We start from the raw sequence: 22,733 nt of genomic DNA on the forward strand, positions 1-22,733 counted from the left end.
TTTTTTGTGTCATGATGCACATCATATTGGCTTGATAAGTGACACTATAAGCACACAGACTATCTACTATGGCGCTTGCAACTGCATCATGCAATATGGAATATAACCACGATTCATAAATGCCTGCAACTTCCTTGGGCCCAAGCCCAATTAAGATGGCCTGTGGTGAAGTAGAAAACTCCAAAAAGGGGAAGGACCACTCAGCTGGATGTCAGAACACAGTAAAAAAAAGCAGGCATCCTTGATAGTATGGGTAAGTATCGGTGCCCAAGCCTAGTTTAAAAGACCGAAAGGCACTTGAGGTGCTGAATGATACATGTTTTAGATCATATGCTGCCAGACTATGCTTTTTTGTGCACACATTACAACACAATTGATGGATACAGCAATAGACTGATTCCAATAAGCAGTAGATATCAGAAGTCATTTTTAGCCCATAATCCACCCAGTGTAGAGTCAAGTCTTTTTTTTAATCCAATCCTTCAATGAGGGACTAGAGAATCTGAAAAAATACAACTATGAAAATATATCTAAAGAAATGCAAAAGGAAAGATCAGCTGAACTATTTGATGGATAAGAAATGCAAATAACTAAAACTTGAAAAAAATATAATGGATAAAAAGATTAAATGAGCCCTTAAACTTTTGTCCTAGTCTTAAAAGAGTAGTTGCTACATCAATGTAGTGCATACAACTTATGACATCACTCCTTCACGGCAATTATGATTATTTTCTCTATATATTTATTGCTTAATACATACTCAAATTTATTTTATTTATCTCAAATTTTTATTTCTCAAATACATTTCTAATCCATCAAAAAAAAGTATCCAAAAGACTACATTTCCCTTTCCCTTGCAGGGCAGCCATCCTCTGTTTTCCTCTGACGAACCCGGAAGTGATTTGTCTGGCTCCCTCAGACTGGAAGCAGTAGATGAGTCCTATCTCTTCAAACATCTCCTGATAGTTTCTGAAAGGTAAGATATCTATTTTATTCAAATAATAGACGCATTGGATGTTGGCTTTGAGTGGGGTGCCGTTAATCCCACGTTTTTATGTTGTTTCGTGCCAGTTTGAGGCTGAAATGATTCAGTGTTTACATGTGACCGGCTGCTCTGCTGCTCGCAAGCACGTGGACTGACAGGGGAGAGACACATGCTAACCAGGGTCTGTCGACATGTGGAGATAGCGAGAAATAATCTCTACTATGTGACAAATTTTATGCTTATTTGTTTCAATAAGAAGCTATATAATAGCTGCATATTTTACTGGTAGCGTCTTGTAACAGCTAAGTGTGCTTTAGCTCCCCTGCTAGCTCGTTAGCATTAAGCTACCCATGATTGTTTTGACCAGGCTCACTGCTTGTATAGTCTTTTTATACTTTGTACTCTCAGATTTCTGCTAATCGCTCGCACGAATTCAACAGACACCATCAAAAATCAGTTGAAAATAGATGTACCCGATATCACAAAGACTGAATCATCCACTCAAAGTGATTTCATAAATTAAAGTAGCAACAGAAGTTGTTGAAACACCAAAACAGTATGTTTCTTCCAGTATTATTGGGTGCAGGATGCAATAATTTGATCTGCCATTTTAACTCGTGCTTAGTCTGATGATCTACTTCATTTCATGAAGTGATGGTATAATTCCCTTGTAAAAATCATAATAGGCAGCTTGTAACTACACTTGTGTGATTATTCAGCAAATGTTATACAATACAATAACAATAACTACAATAACTTCACAAAAATATGCTAAAATATTTAGTAACAGTACCTCAGAAGTAATGCTGTTATTAAATATTTGACACATAATTTCACTTTTTCCCTCTCCACATGCTGTAAATCATCCTAAATCTTATTCTCACACTTATCCACTACTCTCACATTCATTTACATTTATTTGGGTTTGAATGACAGACAAATTCAAGCATTTGTGATCCCTTCTGTCCAGTTGGGACTCGTTGAATACATTCTGGTGATTTTGGATTGAAAGTGGGTTTTGGAAATTAAGAAAGCATTATTGTATCATGCAATTAGAGCCTGTTTAAAGAGTTAATGTGGATTATATACTTCAAGATTATGCAGTATCATACTCTTTCAGAGGTCTACAGTGTTTTTTTTTTCAATGGGAAGACTTATGTTACTGTACTTTTTCTCTATTGGAAAACTGCAGACTATATCGTTACTGTAAATTATTGCCTTTATTTTGACCAATCACTCTTGACAATATGTAAAGTGAGTTGCTGAAATCATTTGCTCAGTTTGTGCCATAATAACGAGAAGAAGTTGAGTTTAAGAGCTCAGAGGGCTCTGCTATCAGTAACTTTATACAAAGATGTGTAAGGCGCTTTGTTTTATCTCTGCCCTTTTTTCTATCATGATACCTAATCAGTACAACTTAAAGTCTAAGCTCATAATGCAAAACCGATTTCCTTGCACTATATCATCAGCTGCTATTCAAGCAAAGGTGAAGACTAGAAATCAAGGTTAAACTAGCATGTAGCTCAGCAACATTGATTCAGTGTGTGAGTGATAAAAAGATTCACAACTGTGCTGCAACTACAGCCTAGAAACAAAGATACATGCATTTCAAAGTATGCACATCACTGGGATACATTAACAGTATCTTTAAAATCCACAAGCTGAGCGGTGGCCAACATGCTCTGGATGAAGGCTAAATGATGAAGCTGGATAGATTGATAGATTTACATGTGTACTACTTCTGTTTTATCAGATTAAGGTGTTTCCTGTAAGAAAAGCCTCTCAGAGTTGTTAAGCTGTGAGTTTTCTCCCACTTCAACAAACGAAACGAGGCTAATAGGAGAGTCAGGCAGATGCCAATCAAATCCAGTCCATATAAACCCTCCATATAAGTCCTGAGCAGAGCTTTGATTGGGCGGATTAAGCGAACACACCTGTGCTGCTGGACCATGTCTGTGCTGGGGCTTTAAGTACTCCTACATCCACCAGTGTAAAACACAGCCAGTCATTTGTCAGCTCCAGGTCTCTGTGCACGGCTAAACTTCAGAACTGTCGCTCTCCCCCACCAGCCGGCAAGACTCTCCTTTCTGTCCCTTTAATCCCTGGCGGCCGGCTTGTGACCGTGTAGCGTGGCGTTTCTGCGGTGTGTGCGGTCTGGGAGCCAATCATCTCCAGCCATCATGGCACAGACACGCAGGACTGGACAGAGCAATGGGCCAGTGCCCCTTCTCTGTCCAGTGTGTGTGTGTGTGTATGTGTGTGTGTGAGAGAGAGGGGAAGAGAGAGTGAGTCAGAAAGACAGATTTGGAAAATTTGTGATGAAGTGTGTTTTTAAAGAGTCTTAGTTATTGGAGAGTTTTTAGTTTGTAGCTCTCACAGAGGACCCCTCATTTTGTCCAGTTAACGTTTGTTGACATTTCTTTAGCAGAACATAAACTGAATCCACTCTGAAGGCTTTGACGAAGCAGAATAACCTTTAAAGATGCGAGTGCAGATGATCCGCACTCCCTCTCAGCTCTGTTAACAAGCCCTTGTGGATTTAACAAAAGCAAAGTTTGAACACTTTCTGTCATTGGTACCACCATTGTTCACCAGTGTTGGTGGGAGCAGGCATAAAAGTATACTATTAACACTGAAAATGATGGATAAACAGTTTGGATCATATGTTCCAGATGAACATTACTAATTGGCAATGCTGGATTGGTAGAATGGTCTGAGATTTATAGAGAAGAGGAAGAAAAAGTATATAAATATTTTGGTCATTTGAAGATGTCCACAACTCACTAATTTCTCTTTTTTCCCACAGTTGCCCTCTGCCATCGGGCTGCCTCTGTTTCCTCAAGTGTAAGTGCCCTGAAAGTGTGTGCATATGTGTGTTTCTGCTGAGTGTGTGTTGGGGAAATGAGCAGCATGAACCAGGACCGGGAGGAGTTGGAGGATGATCTTTATCAAGAGGAAGAGGCAAACTCTGATGGGTCAGAGGTCAACAGTGAGCTGGAGTTCCACCTCTACAGCCAGCTCCACTACTCCTCCAATACTGGGAACATAGAGCAGCAAGAGAATGAAGGAGAGAAAGCGGAGAGACAGGAAAACCTGCCGCTTGATCTGGCGGAGAAGACAAGTGATGGGGAGCAGGAGCACACAACAGAAAGTAGGCCTCAGTCACCTGATGCGAATGATTTAGAGCGACACCTGAAAAAGATGAAGAAGAAGAGGAAGAAACAAGACGAACAGAAGAAAAGAAAAAGCATACCTAAGAGTACGGGATCATCGTTGCTTTTTGAAGAGGTGATTGTGATTGACTCCGGCCCTGAAATCATCTCCATCTCTGAGGGTGACACTGCAGACGACAATGAGGGGGTTTGTGCCTCAAAGGGTCAAAGTGCACTGAGTTCTACCCCTGCTGGACAGGTAAGAGCAATATGCTGAACAGTGTACAATTACTTGTTTGCATGACACTCAAGTGACACTCAGATTTACTTGGCTTTGTGAACAGGTTGCTGAGTTTTTCTGACTCTGTCAGCTCTTAGAGCAAGTAAACACCTGGATAAAATTAAATTCCTATCTGTTAGCTATAGAAAATACTTATTTCTTAGTGCTGAGGAAGGAAGGATAAAAGTTTCTGCTTCTTTGGATTTGGAGCCAAAAGACTGACAAAAACCCAAGTTTGAAGAGACTCAGGCCTGGGCTTCAGCAGCCACATTAAGTCAATGTTATAATCATGCTGTACTGATAGCAGTGATCAGTGGTCTCCTGTCCAGACAAGACTCCAGAGAAACTCCTTCATGCCTTCATTTCCAGTTGGATGCACGATTGTAATGGTCTTTTGTCTCGTCTTACACATCGTCCGAAAACTTCAGATCAAACAGAGCTGTAAGACTTCTTCTAAGAACCAAGAGGCATGAGCAGGAACTGACTTGTAATGCCTTTGTTTTCTATGCAATAACCTAGCTAATACGTTTGTTGTGTCAGTTTGAAACTATTTCTTCTTTCCCTGTTAACTTTTTTAACCTTTTTTTCTAACTTTTATTTGTTATAGATCTAACAAAAACAATAGTTATCTGAACAACATAACTCAATCAAAAAGTACTGAAACAGGTCTTGGTAAAATTTCCAGCAAATGTTCATAATGGGATGAGGAAGAAGTGATTTAATTTTTTAAAGGATTCTTTATCATTGTGAGGTAGGGACGTTTCACTATATGTGTATATAACTCCACGATAAATGGTTGGATTGCTTTGCAAAACAATACAAGACAAGGTCACCATAATTTCTGACAGATTGGAAGTATGATCCAGATCCTGGCAATATTCTGGATACTAATATCCTGAATTTGAAATATGTACTGGGTCATCATAATTTTTAACACTATCAGGTCACAAATTATCGTACAAACCTGCAACTAACACCAAATTGTAGCAGACAGTCTGCTGAAAGCAGGACTAAAGTGTTGCGTGACTGGGGTCTTTTTTAGTTAAACCTATGTCTCTATATTGGCATCTCCATGAAGATTATTCTTACTTTGGTTTTCCAGGGTACTCAAAAGAAGAAGAAGAGTCTTCATGGGCCTGTGACTTTGGACTCCAGCAGCTCCGATTCAGATTCAGAGGAGTCAAAATCAAAGCCTGAGTCGTCTGAGTCGTCTGACTCTTCGGATTCCTCTGATTCCTCTGATTCGGATGGGCTGGAGAACTGGATGATCCTGGGTCGAGGGAAGCAGGATGGAGACTACTCCATCTCACTCAACCTGGAAGGAGGGTCTGACAGCAATGCAGGTGTGTTTTTAATGTGCCCCTCTATTCCTGTTGTGTATTGTTTAGACCTTTGTGATATTTGTGTGTGTGTGACCTGGAGTGGGTCATTTCCGTATGGTCCAGCTCATTCAGAATACTTACCCTACCTGCAGCTCATTGATAAGACGGGGGCACCACAAGGGGCTACACTGTGTGCATGTTTGTATGTACGCACGCAGCATCTGTGCCTACATGTTTATGAATTTGTAAGCTCTTAGCATTCCTGGCACTGTCTGCCCGGCCGCGCTCTCCTCTGATGCATCTTTAAGTGTGTTTGTGTGCATCATGTATTGATATGTGAAGGGCTTGTGAGAGTGTGAATATTTGTGTTTATAAAATATTCCAGTTTCTAATCAGCATGCATGTGTACATACACGCCAAACCAACAGTCATAACACTAATGCCAAAAACAAACAAACGGAGAGGCAGCAGCGCAGGAGGAGAGGAGGAGAGGAGAGGGGGAGGTCGGGAGAGATGAGAGTAATCAAAAAATGAATAAAAATGTTTCCTGCAAATCTCTTCAGATCTACACATTATCTTAACCTGCAGCCTCAGCAACCTCTCCAGCTCCTCTCCTGCTGCCCCCTCCTCCTCCTCCTCCTGCTCCTCCCGTCTACCTAACGCTCTCCCATCTTATTCTTTTATCCTATTTTCTCACTATTGTGCTCTCCCTCTCCCTCCGTCTCTCTCACTGTTTCTTCCTCATTTGAATTTCCCTGGGCTGATGTTTCTGCAAGAGTGCTCACTGCCTCCCCTACACACAACTGGGCTGAAGGAGGGGGTCTGACTGGAGCTGGTGGGAAGGCTCAAGGTTTTGGCCTGGTTTTGGGAGGAAAGGAGGATTTTAGGTCTCTGTCTCTCTTCATTTCTTTCTTCCTCTCTATCTCTCGTCTGGCTTCTCTCTGTGATCTTTGGAGCTTGACCTCATGTCTGCACATGGGGGGTCATGGGTGTGGCGTGGAAGGGGTTTTAAAATGGGAAGAATGGGGGAGGGTTTAGTCAGAAGAGGAAATGAAGGCGAGGGGAATTTAAGGCACCACTTTTGAGCTTGGAGTGAGACTAAACTGCGATTCCTTGCTGGGTTTATATGTTTGTGGTGTTTCTGTTTGCGAAAACTGCTATTTGTCTCTTTGTCATCAACCCCAAACCAAAGTAGTGTCTGTGACTACAAAGCTCAATATGGCTCCCCTGTCCGTCCCACAGCTAAAATCACTTTAACGCACCAGTCTGTGCTCATTCTCACATCGCAGGTTGTCAGTCATGCTGCAACACTAACCAACCTTAATACCCTGAACAGTATTTCACTGCTCAAACAGGAAATATGAAGTAGATCATGTTTCTTTCAAAGTAAAATTCTTGATTAGAGATGCTTTTAAGGCCAAAGGCTTGTGGATGAATCAAATAATCTGAAGTAAAGAGAGATCACACTGCATTGCAACGAACTGCGACACAATATGATATGATGCAATGCAATACAACCAATCAGATATAAAAACAGATACAATATGATGACGGATACAATAAATGATACACTTACTGTGATAAAGGTAACATCACAATACAGTGATTCTTAAGGAATTGTATAAATTGTTGGACATCACCTGGTGGATGTCCCTGAATGTCCCTAAAAAGCGGAAGTCATGACTAATGTTTGTAACACTTCCTAAAGGAGAACCAAACTAGTGACACAGTGAGCCAGATTGTAACACCATCTTATTTTTTTTTTAATCAAATATACTGATTTTTGGTGCTAGGGATCTGATAATTGTTTAACAGCCATCAGGATGGTGCAAAAAGTGTGTCATTGTAAGTCTTCATTTGCTGACTGAACTCATAATGAGATTTAGGGATCAGCATTTAAGAAGACTCCTAGATAGTTCCTGCTAACTGCTCCCTGGTTCTCCAAATATTTCCCACCCTCCATGTAGATATGAGGTGATGGAGACTTGTTCAATGATTTCAAAAAGTTAATGTAAGCTGGTTAGATGTGATCCCAGAGTTAGGACTGAACTTTGGGAAAAAGCTTTCAAGTTTGCTGCATCTGTGAGTCGGGACGACCCACAAAAAAGACTTGAAACTTGGTTCAGTGCATGGTTTTTAAGTGGACCTTGAGTACTTTGGAGGTGAATAAACCTGTCTGCACATGTTTTGTCTGATGTATCCAGTGATTTTTTGAATCCTGGAGGTAGTTGTTATGTACTTTTTGTTTTGAGTGTGATACTTGTTACCTCCCCCAAGGAGGTTATGTTTTGGGGAGAGTTTGTCTGTGACCAACATAAATCAAAAAGAAACAAACAGATCTTGATGAAATTTTCAGGAAATGTTCAAAATGGGATAAGAAAGAAGTGATTCAACTTTTGAGGTGATCCGAATCACTGTCTCGATCCAGGATTTTTTTAAAGGATTCTTTATCAATGTGAGATAGGGCTGTTTTCACCATATGTGTTTATAACTCCACCATAAATGGTCGGATTGCTTTGCAAAACAATACAAGACAAGGTCACAATAATTTCTGACAGATGTAAAAGTATGATCCAGATCCTGCCAATATTCTGGATACTAAGATCCAGAATATAAAATATGTACTGGGTCACCATGATTTTCAACACTGTCAGGTAACAAATTATCGTACAAACCTACAGCTAACACCAAATTGTAGCAGCCAGTCTGCTGAAAGAGAGCATAACATTAAAGTAGGACTAAAGTGTTGTGTGCTTTTCTAGTATTTTGTCTGTTACTATACTTAAGCTGTACACCTGTGCTGCCTGTCTTGGCCAGGACACTCTTGGAAAATATATTTTTTTATCTGAAAAAAGCCTTTTACTGGTTAAATAAAGATTGAAGGAAATCTATAACATGATGAGAAAGAAAAAAAAAGGAAGGAAGAGGCTGGGAGTGCTGTAAAAGTTTTTTCTCTGCGTTTTCGTGTGGTGGTTTTGACATTATTTTTCCTGACTCTGCTCACTATACAGACTGTGCCCATCTGTGAGTGTAAAAGGATCAGGGTGGAACTTAACTGTGCGCAATGCAGAGAGCAGAGGAGAATTGAGAACTTGCAACCCTGTATAAACAGAAATGACATCTCGTCGTGTAAATAAGATAAATTGCATGAGGCTTTGAAGTCTGTTAAATAGAAGAAAAAGGTATAGACCTGATCGAGAAGAGAGTTAACCTCAAATTATTTTTGCTGTGATCTGGGGCTTTATAGAAAATAAAATTAACTTGTATTGTATCACATTAAAACCAGGGGCTGATAAAAACAGGGGCCGGGCTGTTCCCATAAAAACCTAAAAAAAAAAGGTGGTGAGGCGCTCAGGAAGTGAGATGAGTACCATCAACCAGGCGTACATTTTTGCTTCCTGTTTTGTCTGAGTCATTAAGTGCAAAAATAGTTTGCTCATTAACTTTAACAACAAATAACTGATGAGCAGACCAGTGGCAAATTTTCACTCGTGCGTGCTGCTGAAGCTTCGAGACACTTTTGACAGAAATTTTTCCCCCTTTTTTTGTAACAAATCATTGATCTGTAAAGAACACAATGTTATATCCGTTTTTGTGCATTCAAACTGAAAATAGATTTGTGGTTTGTACCAGGGGCAGTATTTCTCCTCTGTCCATCACAGGTTTAGGCCGTATTATTCTTGTACCCGAGATATTTTGGGATTTAATTATTCCTTAATATTTTATTACGCATTCTATTCATATTGTACAGAAAACGAAAGAGGATTTAGAGCAGTTTGAGCTTCATGAGGTATGGATTGTTGAATTCACATAACTGCAGTCAAAGTTAGACTCATAACCCAGGGCCATCAGATAAAAAACAAAGATTGATTTCTGTTTTTGTGTCATGTTTTGACTCCTGTAGCCTGGGAGCAGAGCTTTTCTCTTTCATTTGTGTGTGTATGTGTGTGTGTGTGTGTGTGTGTGTGTTTGCACAGCAGTGACTAATAGTATTTGTACGCCTAAAGCCCATCTCAGCATCCCCATCAAATCACATTCACTACACTTAGCCTTCTCCTTTCACCCTACAGAAATTGAATCCTTTCATCCTCTTTCTCCCTCTCTTGTTCTGTTCCTCTCCTCCATGGTGTCACTTGTTCACCTACTTTTACAATCTAATCTTTTCTCACTTCCTCACCTAGAGTTTTTTTGTATTATCAAACACATGCTCACACAGGCTGAGCAGCTATCTTGACACCTGGCCGTGCAGAGGCAGCTGTTGGTGGGTGGATCTGTAGGGACACTGGATAAGGAAAAGAGAAAAGATAGGAGAGAAAAGGGGGATGAGTGAGGGCCTGTCCGGCAGCTATGCAGCAGCAACCACATGGAACAAGAAGAGAGAAAGCTGGGCTCCCTAAAAAAAAAAAAATCCAGCTCAGTGCCTCTCCCACCCGGAGAGGTGTGCGTGTACACGCCCGTGAATGAATCCAGGGGGTGTAGGCGGGGTGTGCTGGAGCTAAACTTGAATCGTAAGTGGTTAAACTTCACTCAGTGGTCACACTCTTTTTTTTTCTTTCTCTTTTGCTCCCCCCAGTTCTCTTCTTCGCTTTTTTTGTCCCCTTGGTCTTGGTCAGTGCACACCAAACTTTGTTTGGGGCTTAGAGAGTCAGCTCTGGCTCACTATCGGGGTGGCCGATCACATCACAGTGTGTCAGAGTGTGGATGTGTGTGTGTGCCTGGCTGAAAGCCTGGATGAGTTAGTGGGAATGGAGTGTGTTAGTGTGTTTATACTGCAAGGTTAGCCCTTTCTGTCTCACAGATGAGGAAGGTAAGATCTTATTTTTTCTCCTCATCATGTTGTCCTTTCTGATTTCTCCTTAACAGTGTCCTGAACGCCGAATCAGAATGTTTGATATTTGTGATATTTGTGTTTTATAAGCTGTGTTTTAACAGTCTGCCTACTTGTGAGTGTGTGTGAACAATTGAGGCCACTAAGGGCCTCACACTTCACCCCTGTGTGCTCTTTCACTCTGAGACCTCAGTCAGCCTTTGTGTAGTTTAAAGTGTGTGTCATCGAAACACTCACACCTGCGTACTTAAATATGGAAATATGGATTTAGCTAGCTTCTGTGTGTGTTTGCGGGCATCAGGATTGTAAAATGAGCTTATAATGGCACATTGGGTGACACAACATAAGTGTGTGTTGAGTATGAATGTGTGTGTTTGTGTGTTGTGGGTGTGTGGGTGGGCGGGCAGGCGCTGCAGAAGGGAGGCATGGATAGGATCAGCTCTTATCTTGGCTGCCCAGTGCCACACGAGGTGTAACGCCACACCCACGCTACCACACAGTGTGTTTGAACAGGCACACACTTACACACACACAAATACACACACACAGCATCAAATCACTGTGCCATAGTTTGACTTGTATTATCCAGTTTTTACAGAGGATATGCAAATGAGATGAGGCTACAGTGGAGGCCTAATATTAGCGCATGCAAAATAAATGGTAGAAACTCAGCTGAAAGGCGAGTGTTTTCACTTAAAAGTCTTTGGGTTGAACAGTTGTTGCTGAATTTGTAAGAATGGGTGTACACTCATAAATCTAGATTTAAAATGGGAAAATTCCCTTTCGTGAGCAGCTGAGTCTTTCGCTTTGTTCTTGAGGTGTCCCCTAGCTCTCACTTTGAATACTTAAATAAAAAATCCAATATTTACTCTCTGTGCTCTGGTATTTTAAAGGCAACAAGTTTAATGTGTAGAATATCAGCAGTTGTTTTAATTAGGAGATATTCTGGAAAGATGATTCGAATTGATTTATGCTCATTTCATTTTGATTGTTCATATTTGTGACACTAAAAAAAAAGGACAGATTTTAGTTTCTCACATGAGCAGAAGGAGGAGCAGGGAAGGAGTCAGTGGATATTTTGATGAAATCAGGAGCTATGTGAAGCAGCTTTTGAGTTTAATCCAAAGAAATGTGGTCAGCAGCGGGGCTGAGCCTCAGACACGCAGAGAGAGACGATAGTGTGTAAGCCAAAGTGGATGAGACAGGCCTTGAAAAGGATCGGCCACGGTGTTTCTGTCGGTCAGGGCCGGTTTGCCTCCAGATCTGAGAGTAGGTCTAACACGGATGGCGTTGTGTCTGCACACGCTGACGTCGGGCTTTGTCTGTCAGTCTGCGTGTAGATCTCACAGTCAAAACCGTATTATACGTGACTTGAGATGGCTTTGGATGAAAACGGCGAATCTGGTTCTGATGCTGTTTCGCAAGACTCTAATATTTCATTTAGGGTCTAATATAAGCAGTTTAAGCTAATAAAGGGTTATAACAGCGACAGAAGTTGCATTTTTAAATAAAATTTTGATGTTTAAAGGATGAATAAAAGATGTGTTACAGAATTCAACTCATATATGTATTTTTCTAGCAGAATCCTTTCATGAACTTGGCTTTAAGCGAACACAGACTTTTTCATATATCAGACATCTTGCAGCTTTTCTTGATTCAGGGCTTTTATGTAGTTTATTTATACCACATTTATCTGCATCTGCCAGTAACAAGCCATCCTGTCCGAAAGTCATCTTTGTCAAAATAATCTATGAAAATTTCTCTTCTTTTTTTTTTCGTGGAAACTTTGACTCAAAAACACCCACAGACATCTGCGGTTGCGGCTGCAGGTGCTCATTTGTATCAATGCGGCTGTTTGTTCTTCAATTCAAATAAAATCCAGTTGAAGCTTCACTTTCAGACTTTCCCACAAACGTACTACAGCCTCAGTGTCTTTTTATGGATTAGATTCAGATTTTAAAATTTAACATCTCTTAAAAATTAAACTCTTGTTTAAGATGTTTCTTTCCATCCAGTGTTAAGACAGAAGTATTTAACACGTTAAAATGGAAGGACAGTGTAGAAAGTGAAGGTGTTATGAAAGGTTGATGGTTTTGTGTGTTGGAGTGTGAAGGTGTGTGCACTGTGAGTGTGTGTGTGTGTGTGTATGCTAGTGTCAGCCTCACCACGCCTGAGGTGAACCCAATAAGCGTGCCCTGACCCTACGGAAACAAAGTTCAACCATCTTTAGTTCCAACTGGAGAAAAATGTGACCTCAAATGAAAATCATTTGACAGGATATGGTCTTTACGTCGCTCCTGAACTGCAGGGTTAGAATTGTTTAAAACTTTAACGTCGAATTCCCTTGTGACATTTTTAGAATAACGTAAGTCCTTTTTTAACTAACGCACCATCTCCTGTTTTCAGTAAGAGTAGCCTGGAGGAAGGTGTAATAAACGGGAGACCAGAGGGTCCCTACTGTAGTTTAATATGTGTGTGTGCTGCGTGTGTGTGTGGAGAGGGGGGCGTAGAAGAGGGAATTCCTGTCTTCTTCTTTAACCTTTATTTAACCAGGATATCCCGCTGAGAGCCTGAATCTCTTTTCTAAGGAGACCTGCAGCAGACATTGTGCCCTGGAGCTACAGGGGGAAGACAAATACACGACAAATACAAAGACACACACACTGAAACACACCCATGTATGATTAAATAAAACTTCCAAGCCTCAACACCTTAATCCTGCGGTGTGTTTTTACATGCCACATTGTCGAGTGTGTTTCAGTTCGGCCTTGTTTACACCACGTTTTTCCGTCTTTCCCTTCTCAAACCCCTTTTTTACCGCACCTCTCGTCTTCAAAGAAGACCTGATGAAAAGTCAGACGGGAAGGGACGAAGACTGGAGTAGCAGAGGAAAAAAAACGTCAATTACAATTACCAATAATAATCTTTATAATTAAGCAATCACTTAATAGGAAATCAAATTATTGTGGGGGGTGACAGAGGGACAGAGGGAGCTCTCGTGGGACTGTATTAATTTCTCTTCTTTTATTTGGCCGGAGAACTTTCCCCTTATTGTCTTTGCTGAGGTTTTTGGGGCTGGGAGGGGTCGTCAAGAGGGCTTTATTAACTGGTAGCCTAGGGTGGTGATATTTTTTGAAAGGGGGAGGGTTTGGAGGGATATGTATTAATATTAATACGTTTTTGGGATAAGGAAGAGGAGGAAGGAGGACGAGCAGGGTGTGTGAAGGCAGGGGGGGTGCGTAAAGGCAGTCATGGATCCACAAAATCACCCCTCTGTCTCCCCCTTCTTCTTCTTCTTCTTCTTCTTTGGTTTTCAGCACCCTAGGTAGAAGAGCTGTTTAAGACTCAGAAGTTCAGTTTAACAGTCAACAGGAGAACACACAGCAAACACACATTTAAGGTTCGTACACTTGCTCCGGTATGCAAAAAGCTGCCTAATAATAGCCGGCCAATGTTTTTCACAAGGTCCCAAAGGATGACCACGCATGTGTGTGTGTGTGTGTGTGTACATGTGTGGGAGGGAGAGATTCTTGGCAGTGTACCACAAAAGATACACAAGTGTGCCTGTTTAGCAGTTTCCCCTCCAGAGGCTCCTGGCAGTGTGTCTGCGGCCATTCCAGGGCGTCTTCTCACCGTGTCTCTTAATTAAGGCGCTCGTCAGACAGAGAGCAGCTGGGCCTGGTCTGGCCGAGCTGGCACTCAACATATTTCAGTCAATCGAGACCTTCCCCTCGTCCTACGCTCTTTCTCTTTCATCTTCTTCTCTTTCGGCGTATTTTCTTGTTTCTCATTTAATTTGTAGGTATGTGTTTCATCGCTTTAGCTTGATGCTCTGAAAGCACCACTGTGGAGCTAAACTAGATCACCATTTCATCACACCTGCACTCAATAATGCACTAATCAGGGGTCTCTGTGCACGGCCTTTAAATACACAAGGATGTGCAAGTCTCACGTCAAGACGGTTAGCATAAACTGTCCACAGATTAAATGTGAGTCACTCTAAAGGCAGCGTAATGTTTAAAAATGTTGATTATTTGAAGGAGATTTAATTATTTTTTTAGTTTGTTACAAAAACATGAATTTACCAAGACAATAAATGTCATTTTGTCAGTTTGCCGTGTCTGTTAGAAGCGACACCCTCAACCTCAGGAAGCTACCTTAAAGTAAGCACACACAGCCACACACATGCTAACGTTTAGCCTCTGATTGAAACACTTAAAAAAGCCACACAAAATACTTGTCATGCAATCAATAATCAAATGATTTTTACCAGCATGATCGCTTGAATATTTCCAAATCACACGCAAGCCATCAACCTATATTCACACCCACACCCCTTTTCTCCCCCTCTTCCTCTTCAGCTCCACCCTCCCCTACATCCATCCATCCATCCCATCTCTTTATTTCTTCCACACCCATCCCCAACCATTCCCTCCACACGACTAGACCAGGCCCTGGTTACGTGGCTGTTGCTATGCCGGGCTCACAGGGTCAGGATTCATGCTATAGGCTCTCCTTTGCTAATCCAGCTAGTTTCTGAGATCAGCCTGAGGAGGGAGCATCACGTCCTCTGTCCTTTAACTCACACTTCATCCGCATGTGTCCAAATGTTGTGAACGCTGGTTTTAAGTTGCATTCACGTCTTGTGTTTGTCCTCACGCGTCTTCTTACCTGTCTGCAAACATTATGTGTGTCAATGAAGTCAAGTCTTTGCTCATGCGCGTGTTCCTACACACACGCATGCCAGTGCATTTGCACACCTTGGCCGCCCCTTTATCCGGGGGATTATGGTTAAATGGAATGCTGAGATTCTGCCGGCGAGCGTCTGATAAAGCCGAAGAGGTCGGCATTGGGAGAGAAAATTAATTATTGAGGATAAAATCAGAGCCAAGGAGATAGTTACCTACTCGTTGGGGAGTTTAGTCATTGATATTTCAGCACAGGCTTCAATGCAACACACAGAGTTCATCACAGCCTTAATGTGAGACTCGATTTGTGTGTGTGTGTGTGTGTGTGTGTGTGTGTGTGTGTTTGAATACACACCTTGGAGCAGGGCTGTGCAAACTTTAAGAGGCTTTAGTCTTGATCTTCAAAATGAAAAAGCATTTTGGGTGGCGAGGCTTTTACAGCTCCCGGTCTCCTCTCACACGATGTTCAGTTCAGTAAGTTTGATCATGTTTTTAAATATCAGGACAACATCTGAATTCTGACACAGACATTCAGATAAAAGTATAATTTTATTATCCCTATGAGAAGTAAATTAATGGTGAAATTTGATCAGTCTGAATGGTTAAAAAATTTTTAGAGTGTAAAGTAGTTTCAGATTTTATTGGTTTTTTCAAAATAAGAGTATTAAGTTCTTCAAAATCTGTACATCTTATCTTCAAGGATTAGGGATGCAAGATGTTGGATTTTTGCCGATATCCGATATGCCGATATATCGAAACCCCTTTTGGCCGATACCAATATCGATAATCACAAGTTTGTTTGTTTTTTTCACTGTAAAGAAAGCTAAGTCTATCCTGTACTGGAATTTATGTTACTCTTATTATGACAGTCTTATTTGGTTAAGAAACACACATAAAACAAGACAAAAAACATTTGATTTTACCATAAATAAGAAATGTATTATTTTTTCAAACTCAAGACATTCAGTATTGAAATACAGAAAAATAATTTCTTTAGATCACATGAACTGTAACAACCTGGTGACAGACACAGAGCTCTGCAGTGCAAATAAATGAAGTGCTACATTTTATTTAAGGAGCTTATTTTTCAGATGGAAAATAATAATAATCCTAACTGAATAGCATCTTATCGGCTGTGCTTATCGGCAGAAATTTTCATATCTGCCGATACCGATAAACGTGTTTTTAAGCTTTTGTCAGCCGATACCAATATTGTGCCGATAATATCGTGCATCCCTATCAAGGATTCAGACTTTTATATTATTTTACTTCATTTAAAACTTGTTTTTGCTTCTATTTTGACAGCACAGCCAGAGAGAAACGGCAAATGTTGGGAGAGGGATTGTGACAGGACCTACACCGAATCATGCCGTGACTCGGATTCAATTCCACAATTTATTCAATGAGGAGCTCAGACTTTTATTTTTACTGAAGTATCCTTTCTTTGGTGGATAAATCTTTAAACTAACTCACTTTAGAGAAAAGCTTTGGTCCAAATGTGACAACGAAGGGAACTTAAATATAGTGAAATGAATGAAACTCAAACGACAAGCTGCGCTGTGTTTGGTCTCAGGATGGAAATGATCGGTTCACAGAAGGTGTTTCATGATTTTTCTTTTTGATTTTTTGACAAATCATCTGTGAACAAATACCCACTGCTGACCTTACAGGACTTTCTATCTGGACTAGAAACCCAGATCTCTGTGTGCGTGCTCGTAGAGCTGAGTGTGTGTGTGTGTGTGTGTGTGCAGGTGAGGGAGCCTCTGTCCTCTGAGTGCAGCCTGATCAATAGTAATTGGGTTGAGTGTCTCTGGCCTGTTTCTCTCCTTTGTACTGCGACCCTTTTGTAGGCTGACACCGGGCCAGCAGAGAAAGAAAGGAGGAACGACGGGGGGAGACGGAGAGAAAATGGAGGATGTTTGCAAGTCGACGAGCATGACTGACTCCCTCAACCAAATCTCCGGATATTTATTCAGCATTACTCACTAATCTAAAAAAATCTTCCTCCCTCTCTGTCTCTCCCCTTTTCTTCTCATTCACACTCCACACGGGAGGATCATGACTTCACTGAGTGTGTGTATGTGTGTGTGAGAGATACTGTAGGATGATCTCAAAGAGGTTTGATAAAACAGATAACTTGTTACGATGCATTAAGAGCCTCTTTCCTCCCTCTCACCTACAGACACAAACAAACTCAGTGAGTATCTCTTCTTTCTCCTCCCTCGCCGTTCTGTCTCTTTTATGACTTCCATAAAAGTGCTGTGTGTCGAGCGAGGGCGGCGAGCTCCAGCGGTATTAGCAGGGAGGCATTAGGCATAAACTCTAAGGTATATTAAAGCAACGGCCCTGTTGTTCATATAAACACGCCAATTCAATTTAGCCTGCCCCACGGGGAATGGGATTTCAGCAGCTACCGAGAACGGGAGGAGGGAGGAAGGGAGGAGGGAGCAGGGAGGGTGAGTGGAGGATGAGGTAAGACAAGGAGAAGAGGTGGGATGTTAGGATCCAGGGCAGGAAAGGAGAGGAAGAGGGAGTAAAGGAGATGTGAGGGAAAGAGAAAGGAATAGTCTAGAAGAGACTGGCTAGTTGCTGGAATTCGTTTTAATCATTGCGTTAACTACCATGGCGTAGGAACCTGTGTGTTTATGTGTGTGTACACCTGTAGGAACACATACACACACATACACAAGTCATCACCTGGCAGGCAGAGGGCCTACTCCTCTATTATTCAATCCAAATTCAAATAAGCTTGTCAGGAGAGCTCCTGCTTTTTATTACCTGTCAGAAAAACCAAGGGATGGACGGAGAAGAGGGGAGCAAATTAAACGACAGTAAATAAGACCCCCTATCTCCTTCCATGCTCTCCGCCTGCCACTCTGCCCTTCCTCCCTGCGCGAGGTTTTTGGGAGACACATTTACAGATTCTGACAGCATGTTGTTGTGCTCTATCTGTAGTTTATCTTCGCCAGGTTTTATCTGTCAATCACATCCAGGGAAACTCACATAATTGTTTTGTTCATCACTGAATACAAAGAATCAAGATTTGAGAGTACTTTAATTCAGGTGGATTTCATTCTGTTTGGCGTCTAAAAGTGAGGAAAAATCATTTAAAAGTGAAAGAAAATGACAACCAGCGAGAGGAACCAGAGGCTGGATGGAGAGATTTCCTTAGTATGAGCTCTGAGTGTGCAGAGGTGGGGTTAAACACACACACACACACACACACACACACACACACACACTCTCACACACACCCTCAGCACCCAGAACAGCCTCCTCCTCTCTTGCCCCTTGCAGCCAGGCATAACCTCTGCCATCTGTCCACCCCCCTCTTCCTCTTCCTCATCCTTGCCTCTCCTCTCTTCCTTCAGCACTATCTCTGTTCATTTAGGATCTTATTTCCACCTTCTCTCGAAGAAGACGCAAAGAATTAAGGGTTTTCTTTAAAAGTCAGGGAGTTGTGCTTGTATCTAATGCTGCTGGAGTTTCTCAGTCATTTAAAGCAAGACATGGCTTCTGTTTCCTGCCTGAATATCAATGCTAATTCTTGTCCTGAAATGAGCAGGAAATGAAAGCTGAATCACTCAACTGCCCAGTCCTGATATTTACCCTAAAGCATAAGCATCAACCTCTCACAAAGTTTCAGGTGTAAGGTATGTGAGCATGAGTGTACGAGGGCACAAGATAGTACAAAAACTGGGAAAGAGAATTCATGGCTTGTTTCATGCCTTGAAATAGGATCTAGTATCAAATCAAAGAGGTCTGATCTCATGAATTCATGTGTCCTAAAGTGTTTGAGCACATGACAGAAGTCCCAGAACAGAAATATTTAATATAAAAGCTAACCTTCATAAATGTGGAAAGAAAAAACAGTTGTTTTCTTACATTGTTTTGTTTGCATTTAGGATTTTATTTTTACTTTAAAGGCTCTGTGAGGACCTTATGAGTGATTTTGAAAAAGTATCACTTTTATACATTTGCCTGTTCATAATCCATGATTCAAAATGAGATTATCTGCTCACAAATTGGTTATTTCTAAATGCTATTTCTTAGTCTCTGTGAGCAGGTCAGACTTTCCCAGGAGAACACAAATCCATTTAAGGCACATTGACAGAAAGTCCCTTTGATGACACTATGCCAGGTTGTAAAGTTTTGTAGTGAGAATCAAGATCCGTCCTCTCCTTGGCTGGAAAGGATTCTTGGATTAATTTTGTAGTAATGGCAGACGCTGGAGCTGAACTGGTAAAATAAAAAAGGACTGAAGAGCAGAGTGAAGCTAAGCAGGAAAGTGACAGGGAATGACTCAAAATCAAGGGGCAACATCTAATTTAGAAAGAATTAAACCTATGCAAAAGTGCAAAACCTTGCAGTTCTTCAAGGCTCCTCATGAGGCTGGCTGCAGAAAGACTGAAAACCACACCAAGCCAAAAAAACAGACTTTTAGGGCTTTAAAAAACCTTGGCTTGGGTCTGAATCATAGACTGAAAAAAAATGGACATCATCCTGCACAGCTTGAAGTGAGGTCGCCACTATAGCTGCTCCCCCTGGTGGCTGGCTGCAGCTTAGGTAAAAAAATCCATCTCCCCAGCCATTCCAGATAAGCTGTGGTCAAACTTTAATAAATTAAAACATCTCTTAGAAATGTTTCTCACATCCAATTATTGTGGTGATTTGAAGATGTCATTTAGCTGCCTAGTATTCAGGTCCTCTTTTTTGGGAAAAGTTTCTTTTTCATCAGTTACACAAGGTTAAAAACAAGGCTTTATGTCACATTTAACAATGATTGACAGCTGCCGTTCTTGAGTATTTTTTGGGGGGATTGTAAAATATGTCAGGAGGGCAAGCCAAGAACAGATTAGACTCTCGAAAGAAAATAAATAATTGTTATTTTCTTCACCTGGCTCCAATCAGTTTCTCTCTGAATCCCTCATTGTCTATATTGCGCAGACTCTGGCTGCACAATAGCTGCCAATGGCTGCGCCAGTGATGGGGGTGTTTTGGCTTCAAAACCGTACAATGGTAAATGGCGGAGCCATGCTGTCCACTCTCACACTGTATAGGAGAGGATTTTTTTCTGACTCAGAAGTTATAAAGATGTGAATTTCGGGAGTTTGTCCAGTCAGGGGCACAGTTTGCGTCTGATGCCCTATAGTAAGGAAGCTCAAAGCCCACCCCATTTCCAATATGGCCACTGCTGACTGATTGGCTTCATTACTCTGTATAGGAGAAGACGGGTGACATCATGGAGACTACGTTATGCAACCAATGGCTAAAACACGGCTTAAGCTGTTTGTGATCATTTTCATTCCAACCCACATGCAGCAGTTATTCTGCAGTGATCTGTTCAAACTTAAGAGTCTATGATGGTGAGGTTGGAGTTGGAAGATGAGCACTGGTAGGTCATAACCAGGATTTCGATGCTTCTCTGAAAGAACATTGTTTTATGACTCTTTTCTCCAAAATCTACCACCACCTTCAAACTCTGCAGCAGGAAAAGGACAGCCAGGTGTCTGAGAAACTGTATTTGAATAGAGCGATAAAAGAGCCATATTAGGAGCTCCTCTTTTAATCCCTCATTGTTCTTTGTCTGTCCCCTGTCCCACAGAGGGGCTGCTCCAATTAAAGACTAATAATTGTATTGTTTTATGAAGCCTATAGAGACACAGATTCTGCCCTTCAATCATTCAGACTCTCCAATGTACGCAGTCCATCGGGGTCTATCTCACCGGATGAAGTCTACAACCTGCTGTTACTGACTGTGTGATTATGTGTGTGTGTGTGCACCCTCTGTGTGTGTGTACCCTGTGTGGCATACAGAAGGATGAGAAAGGAAAAAGCCAAATCTAAATTAAAACTTTAAAGCACCATTATTTAATTACCCCAAAGGCTGTGGATTTGAAGGATTGTAGGGTGTGTGTGTGTGTGTGTGTGTGTGTGTGTGTGTGTGTGTGTGTGTGTGTGTGTGTGTTCGTGGATGTGTGTGTTGTGTTTGCTCATGCAAACGTTTGCTGCCATCCAGGATTATTTCAGTTTTTCAATTTGCCCTTTCTCAGTTGTGTGTGTGTGTGTTTATATGTGCGTGTGACCACAGTGTAACACCCTCATTGGTTGCCCTCTTCCATTGCCCCTCCTTCACCTCCACTCTGCACACACACTCGCCCCCACACACACATCCATGCACGCGTGCTGAAGCGCCGCCAGATAAAAAGGCATTATGGTAAATTCCACTTAATGACAAATTTTTAATTTGGGGAACAGGGCCCGCTGAATGGAGCTTAATTACCGGGGCCAAAGATCCCTCGGAAAAATAACCCCCTCGACGTGCCCAACCTGCCCGATAATGGAGCGCTCTGCAAAACGCCTCAGATTAACCAACGCCGTTTATCTCCCCCTTTTCCTCCCCCCTGTCTCCCGCTGTATAATAACAAAAATAACAATCATGAAAATTCTATCTGCCTCCCAGCCCCCATCACCCCACTTCCCTCTGCCGCCTCTGCTGCCCCTCCTGCCTCTCCGCCCTCCCGCCTACCGCCTGGTTCACTCCCGCAGGAGGAAATTCATCAAAATGAAATTGAGGTTGCAACTCACTGGTTTTATTAAAATATATTTGCCCCTTCCAGGAGCTGTGTGTCAGTGTGTTAGCGGGGATTTTGTCACTGAAGACAAAAGGGTCCTGTGAATAATTTGGTCAGTTTGAATCAGAAATAAAACACCAGTTTGACTCAAGCCATAACGTGTTAACACTTGTTGACTGTAGTTGGCTGCTGTGCAGTAAATTCAAACTCCTACACTTCTTGATTAGACATAAAACATTGTGAATGAACTATTTCTCATCAGTGATACACAGTTAAACCTGTCGCTTTTTAATGCTGTTGGCTGTTAACACTCTACCATAGTAGAGTATATTAAATCATAGGTGAAAGAGTCAGATGTAAGTCAGAGGCTTCTAATCATAACTTTACTCATTATTTTAATATATCCTATATTCTTAGAAATGTAAAAACCTGCAGATATTTTCAATTTTTTAATTAAAATTATTTTTTTTTCCATTTTCTTTGTCTAAGGCCCTATACCAGGGGTGGCCAACCAGTCAGATACCAAGAGCCACAAAAATGACCGTGGTACTACAAAGAGCCACGTCACACACAGGGTCTTACAAACACACTTCCTCTCAAACATAAACGAAATGGCATTAAATGAAAATCAATACACTTCGAATTTTCAAAGCGAGATTTACTGTGTTTGTGTGTTTAAATTGGTACCAGAGAAGAGAAACTGAAACTTAAGTATCAATCTGTACACCCAAATATTGATCAATACTGATCTCGTTGGCATCAGTATATCAATATTTGAGATTGATCAGCACACCACTACTCATAACTACATATATATATTTTTATGAATGGATCAAAGAGCCGTACACCAAAAGGCAAAGAGCCACATGTGGCTTACGAGCCGCAGGTTGGCCACCCCTGCCC

General features: G+C 41.4%; 1 protein-coding gene across 1 annotated transcript in view; it reads left to right on the forward strand.

Annotated features, from left to right (window-relative positions):
• The first annotated feature begins 876 nt into the window (after positions 1 to 876).
• The window catches only part of zcchc7 (zinc finger, CCHC domain containing 7), a 55,623-nt gene continuing 33,766 nt past the window's right edge, over positions 877 to 22,733 (forward strand). Inside the window, exons 1-3 of the mRNA XM_074665527.1 lie at positions 877 to 976; positions 3,792 to 4,396; positions 5,520 to 5,760. Coding sequence (XP_074521628.1) covers positions 3,887 to 4,396; positions 5,520 to 5,760 — 751 coding nt within the window. The 5' untranslated portion in view covers positions 877 to 976; positions 3,792 to 3,886. The remainder of the gene's footprint in view (positions 977 to 3,791; positions 4,397 to 5,519; positions 5,761 to 22,733) is intronic.

The sequence above is a fragment of the Halichoeres trimaculatus genome, unplaced genomic scaffold (assembly GCF_033239565.1).
Source record: "Halichoeres trimaculatus isolate MK-OKI-2021-1 unplaced genomic scaffold, fHalTri1.1 fHalTri1_scaffold_2, whole genome shotgun sequence".
In the NCBI taxonomy this organism is placed as follows: Eukaryota; Metazoa; Chordata; class Actinopteri; order Labriformes; family Labridae; genus Halichoeres; species Halichoeres trimaculatus.